The sequence below is a fragment of the Macrobrachium rosenbergii genome, chromosome 3 (genome assembly GCF_040412425.1).
Source record: "Macrobrachium rosenbergii isolate ZJJX-2024 chromosome 3, ASM4041242v1, whole genome shotgun sequence".
Classification (NCBI taxonomy): Eukaryota; Metazoa; Arthropoda; class Malacostraca; order Decapoda; family Palaemonidae; genus Macrobrachium; species Macrobrachium rosenbergii.
This window is the reverse complement of record NC_089743.1, coordinates 10,873,140-10,886,824: the sequence shown is the minus strand read 5'-3', so window position 1 is coordinate 10,886,824 and position 13,685 is coordinate 10,873,140. Positions and strand designations below refer to the sequence as shown.

The following is a 13,685-nucleotide window of genomic DNA, read 5'->3' as shown; positions in this document are numbered from 1 at the left end:
CTTCAAGGCTGTTGTGAACAGATCTACTGGAGTGCGGGGACACCATTACTCTCAGAATGCCTTGCAGGTTTCCTGGTGAAGAGACCAATCTGCTGGAGGAACCAGGTTTTGCCTTCTGTTGAGTGATGACATTGTGCCTGCCTGGCACAAATCTCAGAACAAGCATGACATCATTCTCCACTGCACAGTTAATGATAACAACACTAGATTTTGCAGGCTTCTTGGCCTTGTACATACCTAATTTTTTTAGGTGAGCCATAGTAATAAAATTGTTAAACCTCATTCGAACCTTTTTTGCTTGAGAGTTGAGAGTGAAGGCCAGCTGACCCAAGAAAATGTGCTGCTTTCTGTCCTACAAAAACTAAATTCCTGTAATCTATAGGTCCAATAGATGGGCCACCACTCTTCAAGTTGGGAGTGTCCAGGAACAAAAGGATCTCTGGAGATGGAAGTCAAAGGGACTCCTTCAACTCCATTAATATTTTCATAATAAAAGATCTTGCAAGACTTTTGCAGATTCTTGTACTGGAAAGGAGTCTGGTTGAGAGATAGGATTCCATGAGTTGCTGCTCTGGAGAACTGAGTAAAAAAACAGTATCATTAGTGTCGGAGGTATGCCTTCACAGGTTTGCTTGTGTAGGCAGACCTGCACATGTATACCTGAACTTTAGTGATAGCCTTTAAGCATTAAGTCCAGGGCATGGTTCAAGCCAAATGAGTTAAGGGAAGCAGTAGAGTGTCAAGTGCTAGGCACAAAGCCGGACAATATAAGCTGTGAGAGTAAGGTTGAATGAGAACCTTATAAGAAGCAGAAGTTCTTTTATGAAAAGACTTTTTTGGAGAAAAGTTGGCAGCAGGCAAGTGAATCATTACAGGTTAGCAAATTGCAGCAAATTAGGGTCTTGGGGAAGTCACATGCTTGGAGGCAGGCACACAGCTGGAAGCAGGTGAATTGTGAGGACAGGTGAGTGACTGAAAGTAGGCAGTTTTTAGGGGGTCCTCAAGTGCCAAGCAGCAGGCCTGTGCAAGGCTACAGACATGAAGCAAGAACCAAGTATGGTATCTGGAACAGGTGACTTGACAGATGAAACAGAGGCCTTAATGCAAAAACTAAGCAGTGTGCAAAAAACCAGTTGAGTTGCTTATGTGGTTAGAAAAACAGGACCCCCTGGAGACATTAAGCATTTGTGATGAAGTGGAAGAAGCGTGAGTCCCCTCTCTAGGGCGGAAAGGGCAAATGAGAGGTGAGGGTTTCAAATAAGATGAAGGTGTAAGTGTGCCTAGATCTGACCCCAAGGAGAAGAAAAGAAAATCATTTGTTTGGTCCTTGTATTCATCCTCCAGTAAATGGCTGGATTGAGATACACGTGGAAGAGTGGTACTAGTAAGACAATAAGTAAAAGCAAGGAACAAATCAGTGGCAGCACTGAGGGACATTGTCAGGTAAGGGGGTATCTCTCACCAGAGGATCGCCAGTCACACAGAGGAGTGACAGGCAGGGTAGGTGCCTTCTGAAGCCTCAGAAGCTGGGGAAATGGCTAAATCCATTGCGGCTATCCTGGAACACTTCTTATGAGGTAGGTTCAAAAAGTATCCAACCTTTATTCATAAAAAATACACGTATTCATATATAACAATCTTACACTAATCTCCTTCATATTAGTCCCCTTGGGCTGCCACACACGTCTCCCAACAGTTCTACCACTGTCGGAAGCAGCGCTGCCTCTTTTGAGATGGCTTGGAACTGGTCCATCGCATTCTGCATGATGTCTTCTCTGGACTGAAATCTGGTCCCTTTCACGGGCATTTTCAGCTTGTGGAAAAGCCAGATGATATACAGAGCCATGTTTGGGAGAGTAGGGAGCCTGATGAAGCACAGTGTGCTGTGTTTGGCCAGGAAATTCTGTATCAAATGTGAAGAATGGGCAGGTGCTTATCATGATGGAGCTGCTAATTCTTCAGCGAGAGAGAGAGAGAGAGAGTGAAAAGTTCTAAGAAAAGCTATGCAATTAAAATTTGTGGATGTGACTTCTGGCTTCTCCCCAAGCTGAAAATGCCCCTGAAAGGGACCAGATTTCAGAATGCGACGGATCAAAAGAGGCAGAACCGTTGGGAGAAGTGTGTGGCAGCCCAAGGGGACTACTTTGAAGGAGATTAGTGTAAGATTGTTGTATCTGAATGCAAGCATTTTTTTATAAATAAAGGTTGGATCCTTTTTGAACACACCTTGTATACTCCTGCAGCTTCATACTTTGATAATAGTTTCATTGTGTAGAGGGAGGAATAAGTCTGAAAAACAGAGAACTTTGCACTGGAGTTCAGAGTTCACCTTGACAAGACTACAAAGGTGATGGGGATCTCTGTCAAAACTAAACAGAAATTACCTGTGAAGTTTATCATACACACCAAAACATCTACCCGAAGGCAAGGTAATAAGTCAGTAAAGGGCAGTATGAAAAAAGATGCATAATTCTTGCCAAACTGATGCTAGCAAAGAAAAGACCTAAAACAGTGCTCATATTACAATATTCTACTTACATGCAGGCTAAAACATTATAAGCATTAATTCAGTTCTTTGGAGCAATGCTGTCAGTGATTGCAAAATTTTATTATCAACAATTATTTTGCAGCTAAAATCCCTGGCTAAGATGATTGTCAGGAACTAATACTGTAATCCTATAGAAAATACCCATGGTGAGAAAATATACATAAAATTCATATTTAATCTTGGCAACTAGGAATAACATATAGACTTGTGGAAAACTGGTAATTTTACCTTTGAAATTCTTAAGTACATTTCATGCATGAAAAGCTCATAGGTCACAAGTATTTTATGAATTACAATACACAGTAGATGTTTGATTTATAAGTGTGGCCAAAGGTGTTATGGAGAACCTTGATAGGATGATTATCTGGTGTCTGGCATGTTTTCTAATTAGTAAAACTGTATACGTGTTAAATACGTCAGGTATTCTGGAGACGTGAGAACATCCCTGCCTTGCAACTAGACTGTGTGAGTTCGTTCACCGGAAATGTCCAGGTTCCGGTTAATTAGTTAGTACATATGTTTCTTTTGGGCAGAGTCCCAGGGTGTGAATGGATTAGTTATCAAACAACTTGTCATTCGAAGATCAACACCGAATATTATTAGAGGTCTTCAGTGAAGACTGTGGTTCGAGACCTGTCCATTAAGAATTGTGAACATTGCTGTTTGGAGGTAGGAACGACTTTGGATTTCTCAAACTGCAGATTGTTCTTTTCATTTAACATGTATCTGACTTGTGTCAAGCATTTATTCTTTTCATTTAACATGTATCTGACTTGTGTCAAGCATTTATTACATTGTGTTTACTTTATAGGTAACATGGGAGGAATTCCCATACCTTTATTTTTTATACATTTGTTTAACAAGGGTTTCATTTGACTTCTTCAGATGTTTTGCCGAGAAAGAGGTTAAAGATGTACTCATTGGGAATGTACTAGACTTTGACTTATTTTGACCTATTGTGGGAGAAGATTTTAAAGAGAACAACTGATTGAATATGGTGGACTTTAGCATGTTTGATCAATTGGTGAACATTAGTATTCCGTTTTATTTCATCTCTTGTTTCTTGCAATCCATTTATGGTAGATTTTTGTCAAATGAATTATTTTGGGTAACGCTTGTTTCGCTGTAGACCAGAGAGAGAGAGAGGGAGAGAATGCGTGTGTGTATGTTCTTTATTTAGTTTTTATTTATTTTTATTTATTTATTTTTATTGTTTGATTTTTTTATTTATTTTTTTATTTTTTTATTATTTTCATTTATTTATTTATTTATTTATTTATTTATTTATTCATTTTTATTTACTTATTTTCATTTTTTTTTATTTATTTTTATTTATTTATTTTTATTTATGTACGAATGTACGCTACCAGTAGCCTTTTTGATGGGACTTCTCGACTTTGTAGAAAAAGGTAAGCAATGAAATTTCCTCTCGACTGTGTAACATATGTTAGCAAAAATATCTTAACAAAGTAATGTCATTAGCAAAACAAAAATAATAAAAAACACTGTAGCAAACAAAACTTTTACTCATCCTGCCATGAGCACATTAAATAATGGATATCCTACTTTCAGTCAGGTTAGAACCAGAGTCAACAAACATATAACATTCCAGAATGTTAAAAAATATGCGGTAAATCAGCATATTATGCAACTGACAAATTTTGTAAATTAAAAAATTATATTAAATGGAAAGAAAAATGAGGGAAAAGACTTATTCTAATCACTTATTTATTCAACAAGGAGTTAAGCCCTAAATATAAAAAAAGCATTTAGCAAAACAACTTGGATACTGTCCCATAAACTAACAAACACACAACTGTCTACTAGCTAGATCTAAAAAAAAAATACCAAAAGTAACAACTTAAAAACACACTGTGGAAACACTCACAACAGTGATGAGTCCTCTGCAAAAAATGGAGAGATGAAAAGCAACTGGAAGCTGAAATTGAATTAATTGTAGTAACAGGTGCTGGCAAACTAATAATGGTATGATAGTTGAATTTCAGACCAGAAAAAGATACACTTTGAGATGAAAATTAAACATGAATAAAAGGACAGAATACAAGAGGTAAGCACGTGTGTATGTGCCAACCCATCAGGAGTAACAGATCATCTTTCTAATGGAATTTGAATTCTGGGATTTGCAGGTGTACGGATAGGCTATGAAATAGTGATGGGTTTGCAATGGCACAACTAGGTATTCATAGTTAGGTTTGCTTCACCTTAAGAGATGGTGGTATGAATGCCGTATGTTTCAGAGTGTTTGTTTTACAATTATTTAGATATTGTCCTCCTCTCTGAATGTCTGCATCTTCTCAGCATTTTTATATCCTAGCCAGCGTTGATCAGAGTGGTGGTTTAATTTTTTGCAGCCATTGTAACTATGATAAAAGGCCCAAACGCTTTCAAAATTTTTGTCAAACTGCAAAATACTGAGAGTGTGTGGGGCTAATATGGCTTGATCAAATGTCATCAATCTTGCCTTAATGGAAACACGCGTTATTTGGTTTTTGTTTGATCAAACCAGAACTTTCAAGCCAATTTGAACATGTGTGGATAGTTGGTCAAATTTATTCAGTGGCATCTCAACTGTCATTGCATTAAGATCAGGTGCAGAGGACTCCAGACAGTGGTGCACTCGCCGTAAGTGAAGAGGCTATTTTGGAATGAGCTCATTGAACTACATAGGAAGTATCCACGTCTGTGGAAGGTGAAAATCTCAGAAGACAGTGATCGGAATAAGAGGGGGAGCAGCATACGATATTCTTGTAGAAAAACTCAGAGATGGATGCCACAGCTACCCGAGATTCAGTGGCAAAGAAAATAAACTCAGTGAGAACAGCTTTTAGAAAGTAACATAAAAAGGTGATGATGTCAGTGAAATCTGGTGCTGCCGCAGATGATATATATGTTCCCTCTGTGAAGCATAGTCCTACATTGTATGTCCATCAAGGATCAAGAATGTTTCGACCCTTAGTGACTAATATTAACAAGGTAAAGGGAGCAGAATATTAGGTCAAGGCATTTATTCATTGTAGGTAATTTGCATGAAAATAAACATGATTTATCGATATCATAAAAAATATAGTCTAAACTTTAAGCTATGGGTTTATAATGCCGTGGGTCTGAGCGTCATCATTATTTTCTTTTTACATCAGTAATGCATGGGGATATTGCTATCAGTACTCTATTTTTATTGTACTAAATTTCATTGCTATCAGTATGCTATTAGTATTGTACTAAAGTTTAAGGGTACGTTAATATTGACATGAAAAAACGTTTGTGGTTATTAGACCTAGGGCTATGTGAACGAAGAAATTGTCCTTGATAATTTCAATAAGGCAAAAGAAAAAAATAGACAGATTACTAGATATATTGCATGCTATAAAAATGTGACATGTTTCCTGTGCTGCGATTAGTATAAATCTGAATGGTTTGTTCAAATCATCTTGTACAGTGCTCATGTGTATCGCGCCAGTTTGATCAATTCCACTTATCAAACTAGTTTGATAAAACATTTGAATGTGTAAAGGGGCCCTTTAGACCATTGCCAAAGGAGTTTATGACCGGCCATCTTCCATTCTCAGGAAACTTTTATTAACACATTTAGCACCTATTACTTGCTTTTCTGAACATCAGTGTTCACATTCTACAGAGGTATACCACTTTTTCATACTGGCCAGTACCAGAAGTCTTTCAGTCCTTACATTGTACAACTGTAGACTGGTGATCAAGGCAGTGTTACTTTACCTGTTGATGTCAGTTCATATAAGAGAGACTGTAACACTCTTTTAAGGTTACAAGCACCATTATCTTGGTTTTTAATAATTTTAATATTGTATTTGCATAAATATTTTATCTGTTCACTGGTGTGTGTATGTCCATTTGTTATTTTCTCGAGTGTGTTAAATGAAAAGCGTGTGGAATAAAAACTATGAAAAAGAGGTGTGAGTCCAAATCATATATTTTGTTTCTAAGTTTGGTAGAACTTGATTTCAATCAATATTTGTTCTCTCATTGTTTCATTTATCCAACATTTCTCTAACAGCCTGAATTAGATTTACTGGCAGGCTGGTATGGCTGCTCTCTTCCCGTGTATTGTAAGGGTTGAAGATGCAAGCTGTCTTCACCTACATGGATAAGTCCATAAACATCAGAAATTTTCATTTCCACCTGCATTCAATGAAAAGGAAAATTTTACCTACCAGTTTTCAAGGTCTGTAAATATTCAGAGTCATTTCAGTCGATATAAAAAAAAACTTAGCCATGAAATTATGATTAAAATACTGTAGATGCAGTAGCTGGAGCGATTTTTTTTCCTGTAATTATATTGACTCCAACCAACTAGTAGCCATAGCATAGATATCATAATGTAAAATATGTATTTGCTAACCAAATTGGAACTTTACTTACCTTCTGTATGGTTATTTTATCCAACTCTCTAGACCAAATGTTAAGTTGAGTGATTTCACCACTATAACTTTGGTCACGTTGAAATCCCCCACCAAGTTCATCCTGCTCTTGCCCTTTAAAGAAAAGGAGTATTATTAACATATATTTTTTGCTGCATAATTTTGAGTATGCTTTGTTTTTTATCAGTTCTCAGTGCACATTTAAGAAGTATCTATAAATGCGTTAATTCTCGGTAGTCTTCGATGTAGTGCGTTCACTGACTCGTACAAAAGTAGGAAAAGTCATAGCTTTTGTTAAAAAAAAACTTAAATGCTCAGGCCATATGTGCTAAATTTAATTTGAAATTTCCCTTGATTAAGCTAATATCTTAATTTTGTTCTGTTTATGTGATGGACGATTTTCATTTGTTGTTGAATAGTAGAAGAGTCATTGCAACAGTCACATTTGACAAATTAAAACATCACGTTCTCTTTAAAATCAGCAAAGGTAGTTTTAGCATTAGATTTTGCCCTTGAAACTGAAAGCTGCATGCAAATGAGTTTGTGAGGTGCGTATTGTCCAGATATAGTTGGATGGAAAGTAAATATTTCAGATAACTGATAAGTAAATAGATGTACTCTGCGCAAGTATTGGTCAGTTTGATATACAGTTTCATCTTACACTGTCGTGAGTTCAAGTTAATGTTGTTAAAGGCTCGTTGAAATTCTATCATTTCAACCCGTCTCAAGGACAGCCAGTTTATAGTTAATTCAATTCCTTATGGGGCGATTAAAACAATTTGCATTATTGTTGATGACGAGAACTAGTAGTAATTTGAATAACATGCAAGACATACTAAATGGCTAATTAAATGCTGAAGATAGTGACACCATAGTTTCCATTGCTTATGCACACATGTAAAATTACCTTAGTTATGTAAATTATTAAAGTTATTGGGACTTGCCGGCAATTTGTTAAAAAATGAAGGTAAAGAAATTCCTGAATCAGTTATGTTGATTCAAGGGCAGGTGGTAATAAAGCAAACTATTAGTTAGCAAATTATTTGGTAACTAATTGCCTACAATACTTTAGGAAAATAATGTACGAAAATGACATTTTTATAATAAAATAAGGTTTTATATATACTTACCAAGTAATTACGTAGCTATTAGCTTCTACTTTAATGGCAGCTTTAGATTTGAAATTGGCGGTAAGGCTCTATTGTTTTGGTGCAGGTAAGTGCCCCGCCCACTTCCGGGGAAAGTATAGGTACAACAAAGCTGAAGAGTTCAGTTCATTGATGCTGTGTGTCCATGTGCGGGGAGGAGGGAGGGCTCCGATCATGTAATTACTTGTTAAATATATATTAGACCTTATTTTATTATAAAAATGTCATTTTTATTTATGTAACTTACCAAGTAATTACATAGCTGAATCCCACAATGACAGGAGGTGGGAATCATGGACATGTACTACTCAAAAAACATTTGTAAATGAAAATGAATTTGAAATAGATAAAAAATCTAGCATTGTGGAAATACTTGTTGTAACCTTACCTGGTGAGAGAGTTAGAGCAGGAAGATAATGCCTCTTGGTTGTTGCTCATCTTGACCCATAGGGTGTTCGAATCTCCGACCGGCCAGTGAAGAACAAGAGGAATTTGCTTCTGGTGATAGAAATTCATTTCTCGCTATAATGTGGTTCGGATTCCACAATAAGCTGTAGGTCCCGTTGCTAGGTAACCAATTGGTTCTTAGCCACGTAAAAATAAGTCTAATCCTTCGGGCCAGCCCTAGGAGAGCTGTTAATCAGCTCAGTGGTCTGGTTAAACTAAGATATACTTTTTGACCCATAGGGACATGACCAGCAATGTCAGGAGCTGTCTCTACTTTTAGTGGGAGCTCTGCAGTCAGGGAGTACTCCTCTGACTGCCAAAGCAAAACAGTACAAGTACCCTTGCCCTGGGCGTGATGCAGAAAAACCAAAACGACCAAAAAAAATCTTTGTTACCTGTACACAAAATTAAAAACAATACCCATCCATTAAAGAAAGGATTGGTGGGTACTCCAGGTACCAAGTACCCCCAGGCTTCCCAAAACTCGACGACCTTAAACAAGGTGAGGGGACAGAGGAAACAGAAGTAGTACTTCTACCCCTCGTTCCCTAGTGCCATGCCAGACGCGGAAAAAGGACCTAAAGTACTGTAGTCTTCGAATGCTGTTTCCACATCGCTAAAGTAGTGGTTGGCAAAAACTGATCAACACTTCCAGTAAGTCAATTGGATGATTGCAGATAGGGAAAGATTGCGCTTAACAGCAAACGACGTGGCTACTGCTTGAATGGACTTGTACTTTAAACAAGGATAAGGCATCTTCCTGAATACCCAAGTGAGACTCAGTAATTACATATCTCGGAAAGAAGGAGAGAGCATTCTTGGAGAGAGGACGTGATGGGTTTTTGACTAACACCAGAGGTTAAGAAAATCCCCTCTGATTTTCTTGGTTCTTTCAAGGTAATGTTTTAATGCTCTCACTGGGCATAACACTTTCTCCTGGTCTGAAGGTCCAAATATCCCTGTAAGGCTCTTGATAGTGAAGCATCAAGGCCATGGGTTGGAAGGGTTTTCGTTCTTCACTAAGAACCCTAAGATGAACGTGCATACAGCATCTTCTTGAGAGAAGCCAACTTGCTTATCCAGAGCTTGTAACTCACTGATCCTTTTCACTGTGGCCAAAGCGACCAGAAAAAGAGTCTTCCTAGATAAATCCCTTAAAGCCAACGTAACAGGACGTCCAAGCTCCAAGAAATTGGAGTTTGCATATTCTCTTTTGAGGCATCGAAAGACTTAATTAAATCGGATATATCTTGATTTGAAGATATATCTAAACCTCTATATCTGAATACTGAATTCAGCATAGATCTGTAACCTTGGATTATGGATGTTGTTAAACCTCGAGACGTCATCAGCTAAAGTAAAAAATCTGCTAGTTGGACTAAGTAGGTCTCAGAAGAAGAGATGCCACATCTCATGCACCTTCTGCAAAATACTGCCCACTTAGCCTGGTAGAGTTTGGTAGAAGATGTCTCAGCTACATTAGCAATAGCGATTGCAACCTCTCTTGAAAAACCTTTCGCTCCGGCAAGCTTCCTGGCAGTCTGAAGCCTGTCAGAGCGAGAGTGGACAATCCTTGATGGAACCTGTTGAAATGAGGTTGTTTGGGAAGATTTCGTTTCTGTGGAAGGAGCCTTGGGAAGTTTGACAGAAGTTCTAAGAGGTCTGGAAACCATTCCTTTTGTGGCCAAAACAGAGGGATCAGGATCACTGATGCGTCGCGGTGTGACTGAAATTTGTTTATTACTTCCTTCACTAGACTGAATGGTGGAAACGCATAAACCTCCAGGTCCGACCAATCTTGGAGCATCGCATCCGATGCCCATGCTTGAGGGTCCAGGACCAGAGAGCATACAGCGGGAGGTGATGATTCCTCGACATTACAAAGAGGTCTACCATCAACTTTCCCCACCGTTTCCACAGGTTGGTGCACATCTGTGGATTCAGTGACCATTCTGTGGGTAGCACCTGTTTCCAACGACTCAGTTTGTCAGCCAGGACATTCAACTTGCCCTGAACGAAGCAGGTGAGGGTCTGGATGTTGTTGTTTTGAGCCCAGAGGAGGCGAGCTCCGGCAACTTTGCACAGAGAAAAAGATTGTGTTCCTCCCAGATTCTGTATGTAGGCCAATGCAGTCATGTTGTCCAAACGAACCGCTACCACTGAAGAGCCAGATGAATCACCTTCAGTTCCTTTAGATTTATATGGAGTTTCCTCTCCTCTAGAGACCACGTCCCTGCAACTCCCAAGTCTCCTAAGATTGCTCTCCAACCCAGATCCGATGCATCAGAGAACAGTGTTAGGTTCGGGTTCAACTCATGTAGTGACTTTCCTACGAGAAATCTCCCATCTTTGAGCCACCACTGAAGGTTTATTTTTATTTCCAGAGTGATGGGGAAGATGAATGAATCTGGTAGAGTCTTCCTGCTCCATCTGGCCTTTAGGAAGAATTGCAAAGGTCTCGCATGCAGTCTCCCTAGCGGCACAAACATCTTGATGGAAGAGAGGGCTCCCAAGAGGCTCATCTAAGCATTGGCTGAGCAGGACTGGAGATTGAGAAAGTGTCTATCTTCATCCCTAAATAGACAGTCAACTGAGATGGGATTAGTTGAGATTTCTGTTGATTGATTAGAATGCCCAAGTCCTGGGCCAGCAGTAGAGTTTTCATTAGGTCCTCCATACGTTTCTCCCTGGATGATGACCATAAGAGCCAGTCGTCCAGATATAAGCATACCTTGACGCCCATAAGGTGAAGCCATTGCAATTGGTTGATTGTGCCAGCAGGTCATGAATTGCCTTTTTTGAAGTTCCATTGCTACACGTTCCAACGTAGCTTGTGGGAAAAGACTGCTTTTGTCCATCAGAATAAAAAGGAGGGAGGATCTTTGAGAAGGGGTAACTCCTTTGGTGGTGAACGAGCATCATAGCTCCCTTTTCTTGAGAATGTCGGTTGAAAAAAGTGGAGCTAATTCCTGTGCCATATCTCTTATTGCTTTATCAGCGCAGGAAAGCACCCCAAGCCAATCTGCTTCAGAATTTTCTTGAAGGGAAGCACAATCCTCAATATTTTTAGTTAAGGCCCCCACAGTCCAGCCAAGGAAACTGAATATTTCAAACACTTTAAAGGTGTCTTTCACTGTATGATCCAATTCTGTGGGGGAAAACATGATCTTGACCGAGTCAAATGAAGATCTGCATGCACGATCGATGAGGCCAGAGAAGTCCCCTTGGGAGGAGGCAGAGACTTCCAAGGATGGAGCTTCCCCAGTCGCATAATACACATATCTCCTTTTAGGCAGTCGAGACGGAGGAGAACAAAACACAGCTTTACCCATCTCCCTCTTCTTGGGTAACCAAGCGTCAATGCCTGACAACTCTTTCTTGGAAGACATGGATAATACCATCTTAGGTAGCTTGGCGGTTCTCATGGGCTATCGTAACATAAAGGCAGATCCAGGAGAAGACAGCGCTGCAAAAGAAAAGTAAGTGGAAAAACAAAAAATAAAATAATTCAGGAGGGATGCATAAGATGAAGAAGGTTGTTCTTGCTCTAATTCTTCCTCTGCTGAAGAAACAGCGGAAAAAGCCAAGTCTTGTTGAGCTTCCTCTGTCACCTGAGCAGTGGTTGAAGGTTTCTTTAGAAGTTCCAGGATATTATCCAAATGACGATGAATTGGGATAAGCAAGGGGTCCTGAGTTGGAGGGAGAGGTTCAGATGTCAACTTTGAGTGAAGGGGAGGGACCAAGTCCTCAACAACTGGTGTCGAATGGGCAACTGTTGCTTCCTGAATCTTAACAGAAGGAGGCACTGCAGCAGGTTGCCATGCTGTTAACAGAGAATCTGAATCACAAGAACGTTCAGAAATCAGAGAATAATCTAACACTTCGCTATGTCTAGCTTTCACTGCAATATTGGAAGGAAGCCACTGGGCAAACTGCTCCCATTGGATGCTTAGGAGCCACCGGGTGCTTTGATCCCATGGGGCAATCTGCTCCCTTTGGACGACTGAAATCCACTTGGCTCTTAAAGGCCACTGGGTATTTGGAAGCCACTGGGAGCTCGGTATCCACTGGGAGCTCTGCGTCATCCCAAAAACTACAATAGGGCTCCTATAAGAGGGCTCCTGGTCCCTATGCCACTTACGCGGGATCGAGGAATCTTGTTCTTCTACCGCAAGCCTTTTCAATGGCCTGGAAGAGCCTTAGAAACGCCAGCTGTGCCCTTTGGACTCGTTAGAGTCTGATCCACTGGAAGATAAGGTGTGAGGGTCCACTTATACACCTTTCCAGCGGTTATCCACCGATACCTACGAAATAGCAACAGGCTTGCCTGAGAGAGCAACTACTCATGGGCAAACCCCATGTACCTCCCTTGGACTTATGGTTTGCCTCCTCCCAGGCTTAGGGGTTTGGCAGGGACCTCTGTCTAGGAGCATCGGTGGGACGAGTAGCCACCCCCTCCACTGACAATACACTTGCACCAGGATCACTAACATTTGCCTTGTCTAAAAGGACTTTCAATCACTGGAGCTCCTATTTGAGCAACGGTATCCACTAAAGCATCAAATTTCTTGCCAGTCCGAGCTATGAGACTGGCAGAGGCACTAGGTTCAGTGGGGTGGAAGCCAGGTAACAGAATAGAAGGGAACGCCAGAGAATTAGGAATAGGAGAAAAGCAGTTAAAGGTGTCGAAAGAACCAGTTTAGGCGAAGAAGACACTGATGCCTGAGCCTCGGCTCTAGCAGCCGCCTTTCTCTGTCTAGCTTTTTCTAACTTGTCTAAATGAGAAGTTAAAATTTTCCATTCACCATCGTCCCAGTCTTTGCACTCTTCACGTGTCAAGTCGTGAGAACAAATTTGTCCTCACCAATGATAACAAATAGAATGTGGGTCATATTTAGAAGATGTCAACCTGGTATTGTAGCCCATGCTACAATACCGCTTACTAGAAACACGAGTGTCTGACATCTTAAGTCACAATCAAGAAAAATAATCCAACTAAGCTAAGTAATTTAGTGCAGAGGCTACCAAAAGTACAGAATACTTCACCAAATCCTTTGATACTAAGCAAAACCATCCGGTGAACAATCCTGACAATTCAAAAGCAAGCTGCTTAACAACAATGTGGAGTCG

The 13,685-nt window shown here is 39.9% G+C and overlaps 1 protein-coding gene across 1 annotated transcript in view; it reads right to left on the bottom strand.

The window, feature by feature from the left end:
- The window catches only part of LOC136850562 (uncharacterized), an 86,642-nt gene that overhangs the window by 39,209 nt on the left and 33,748 nt on the right, over positions 1–13,685 (bottom strand). The window contains exons 4-6 of the mRNA XM_067124190.1: positions 6,962–7,074; positions 6,595–6,721; positions 50–237 (exon numbers count right to left, since the gene is read on the bottom strand). Of these exons, the coding sequence (XP_066980291.1) occupies positions 50–237; positions 6,595–6,721; positions 6,962–7,074 (428 nt within the window). The remainder of the gene's footprint in view (positions 1–49; positions 238–6,594; positions 6,722–6,961; positions 7,075–13,685) is intronic.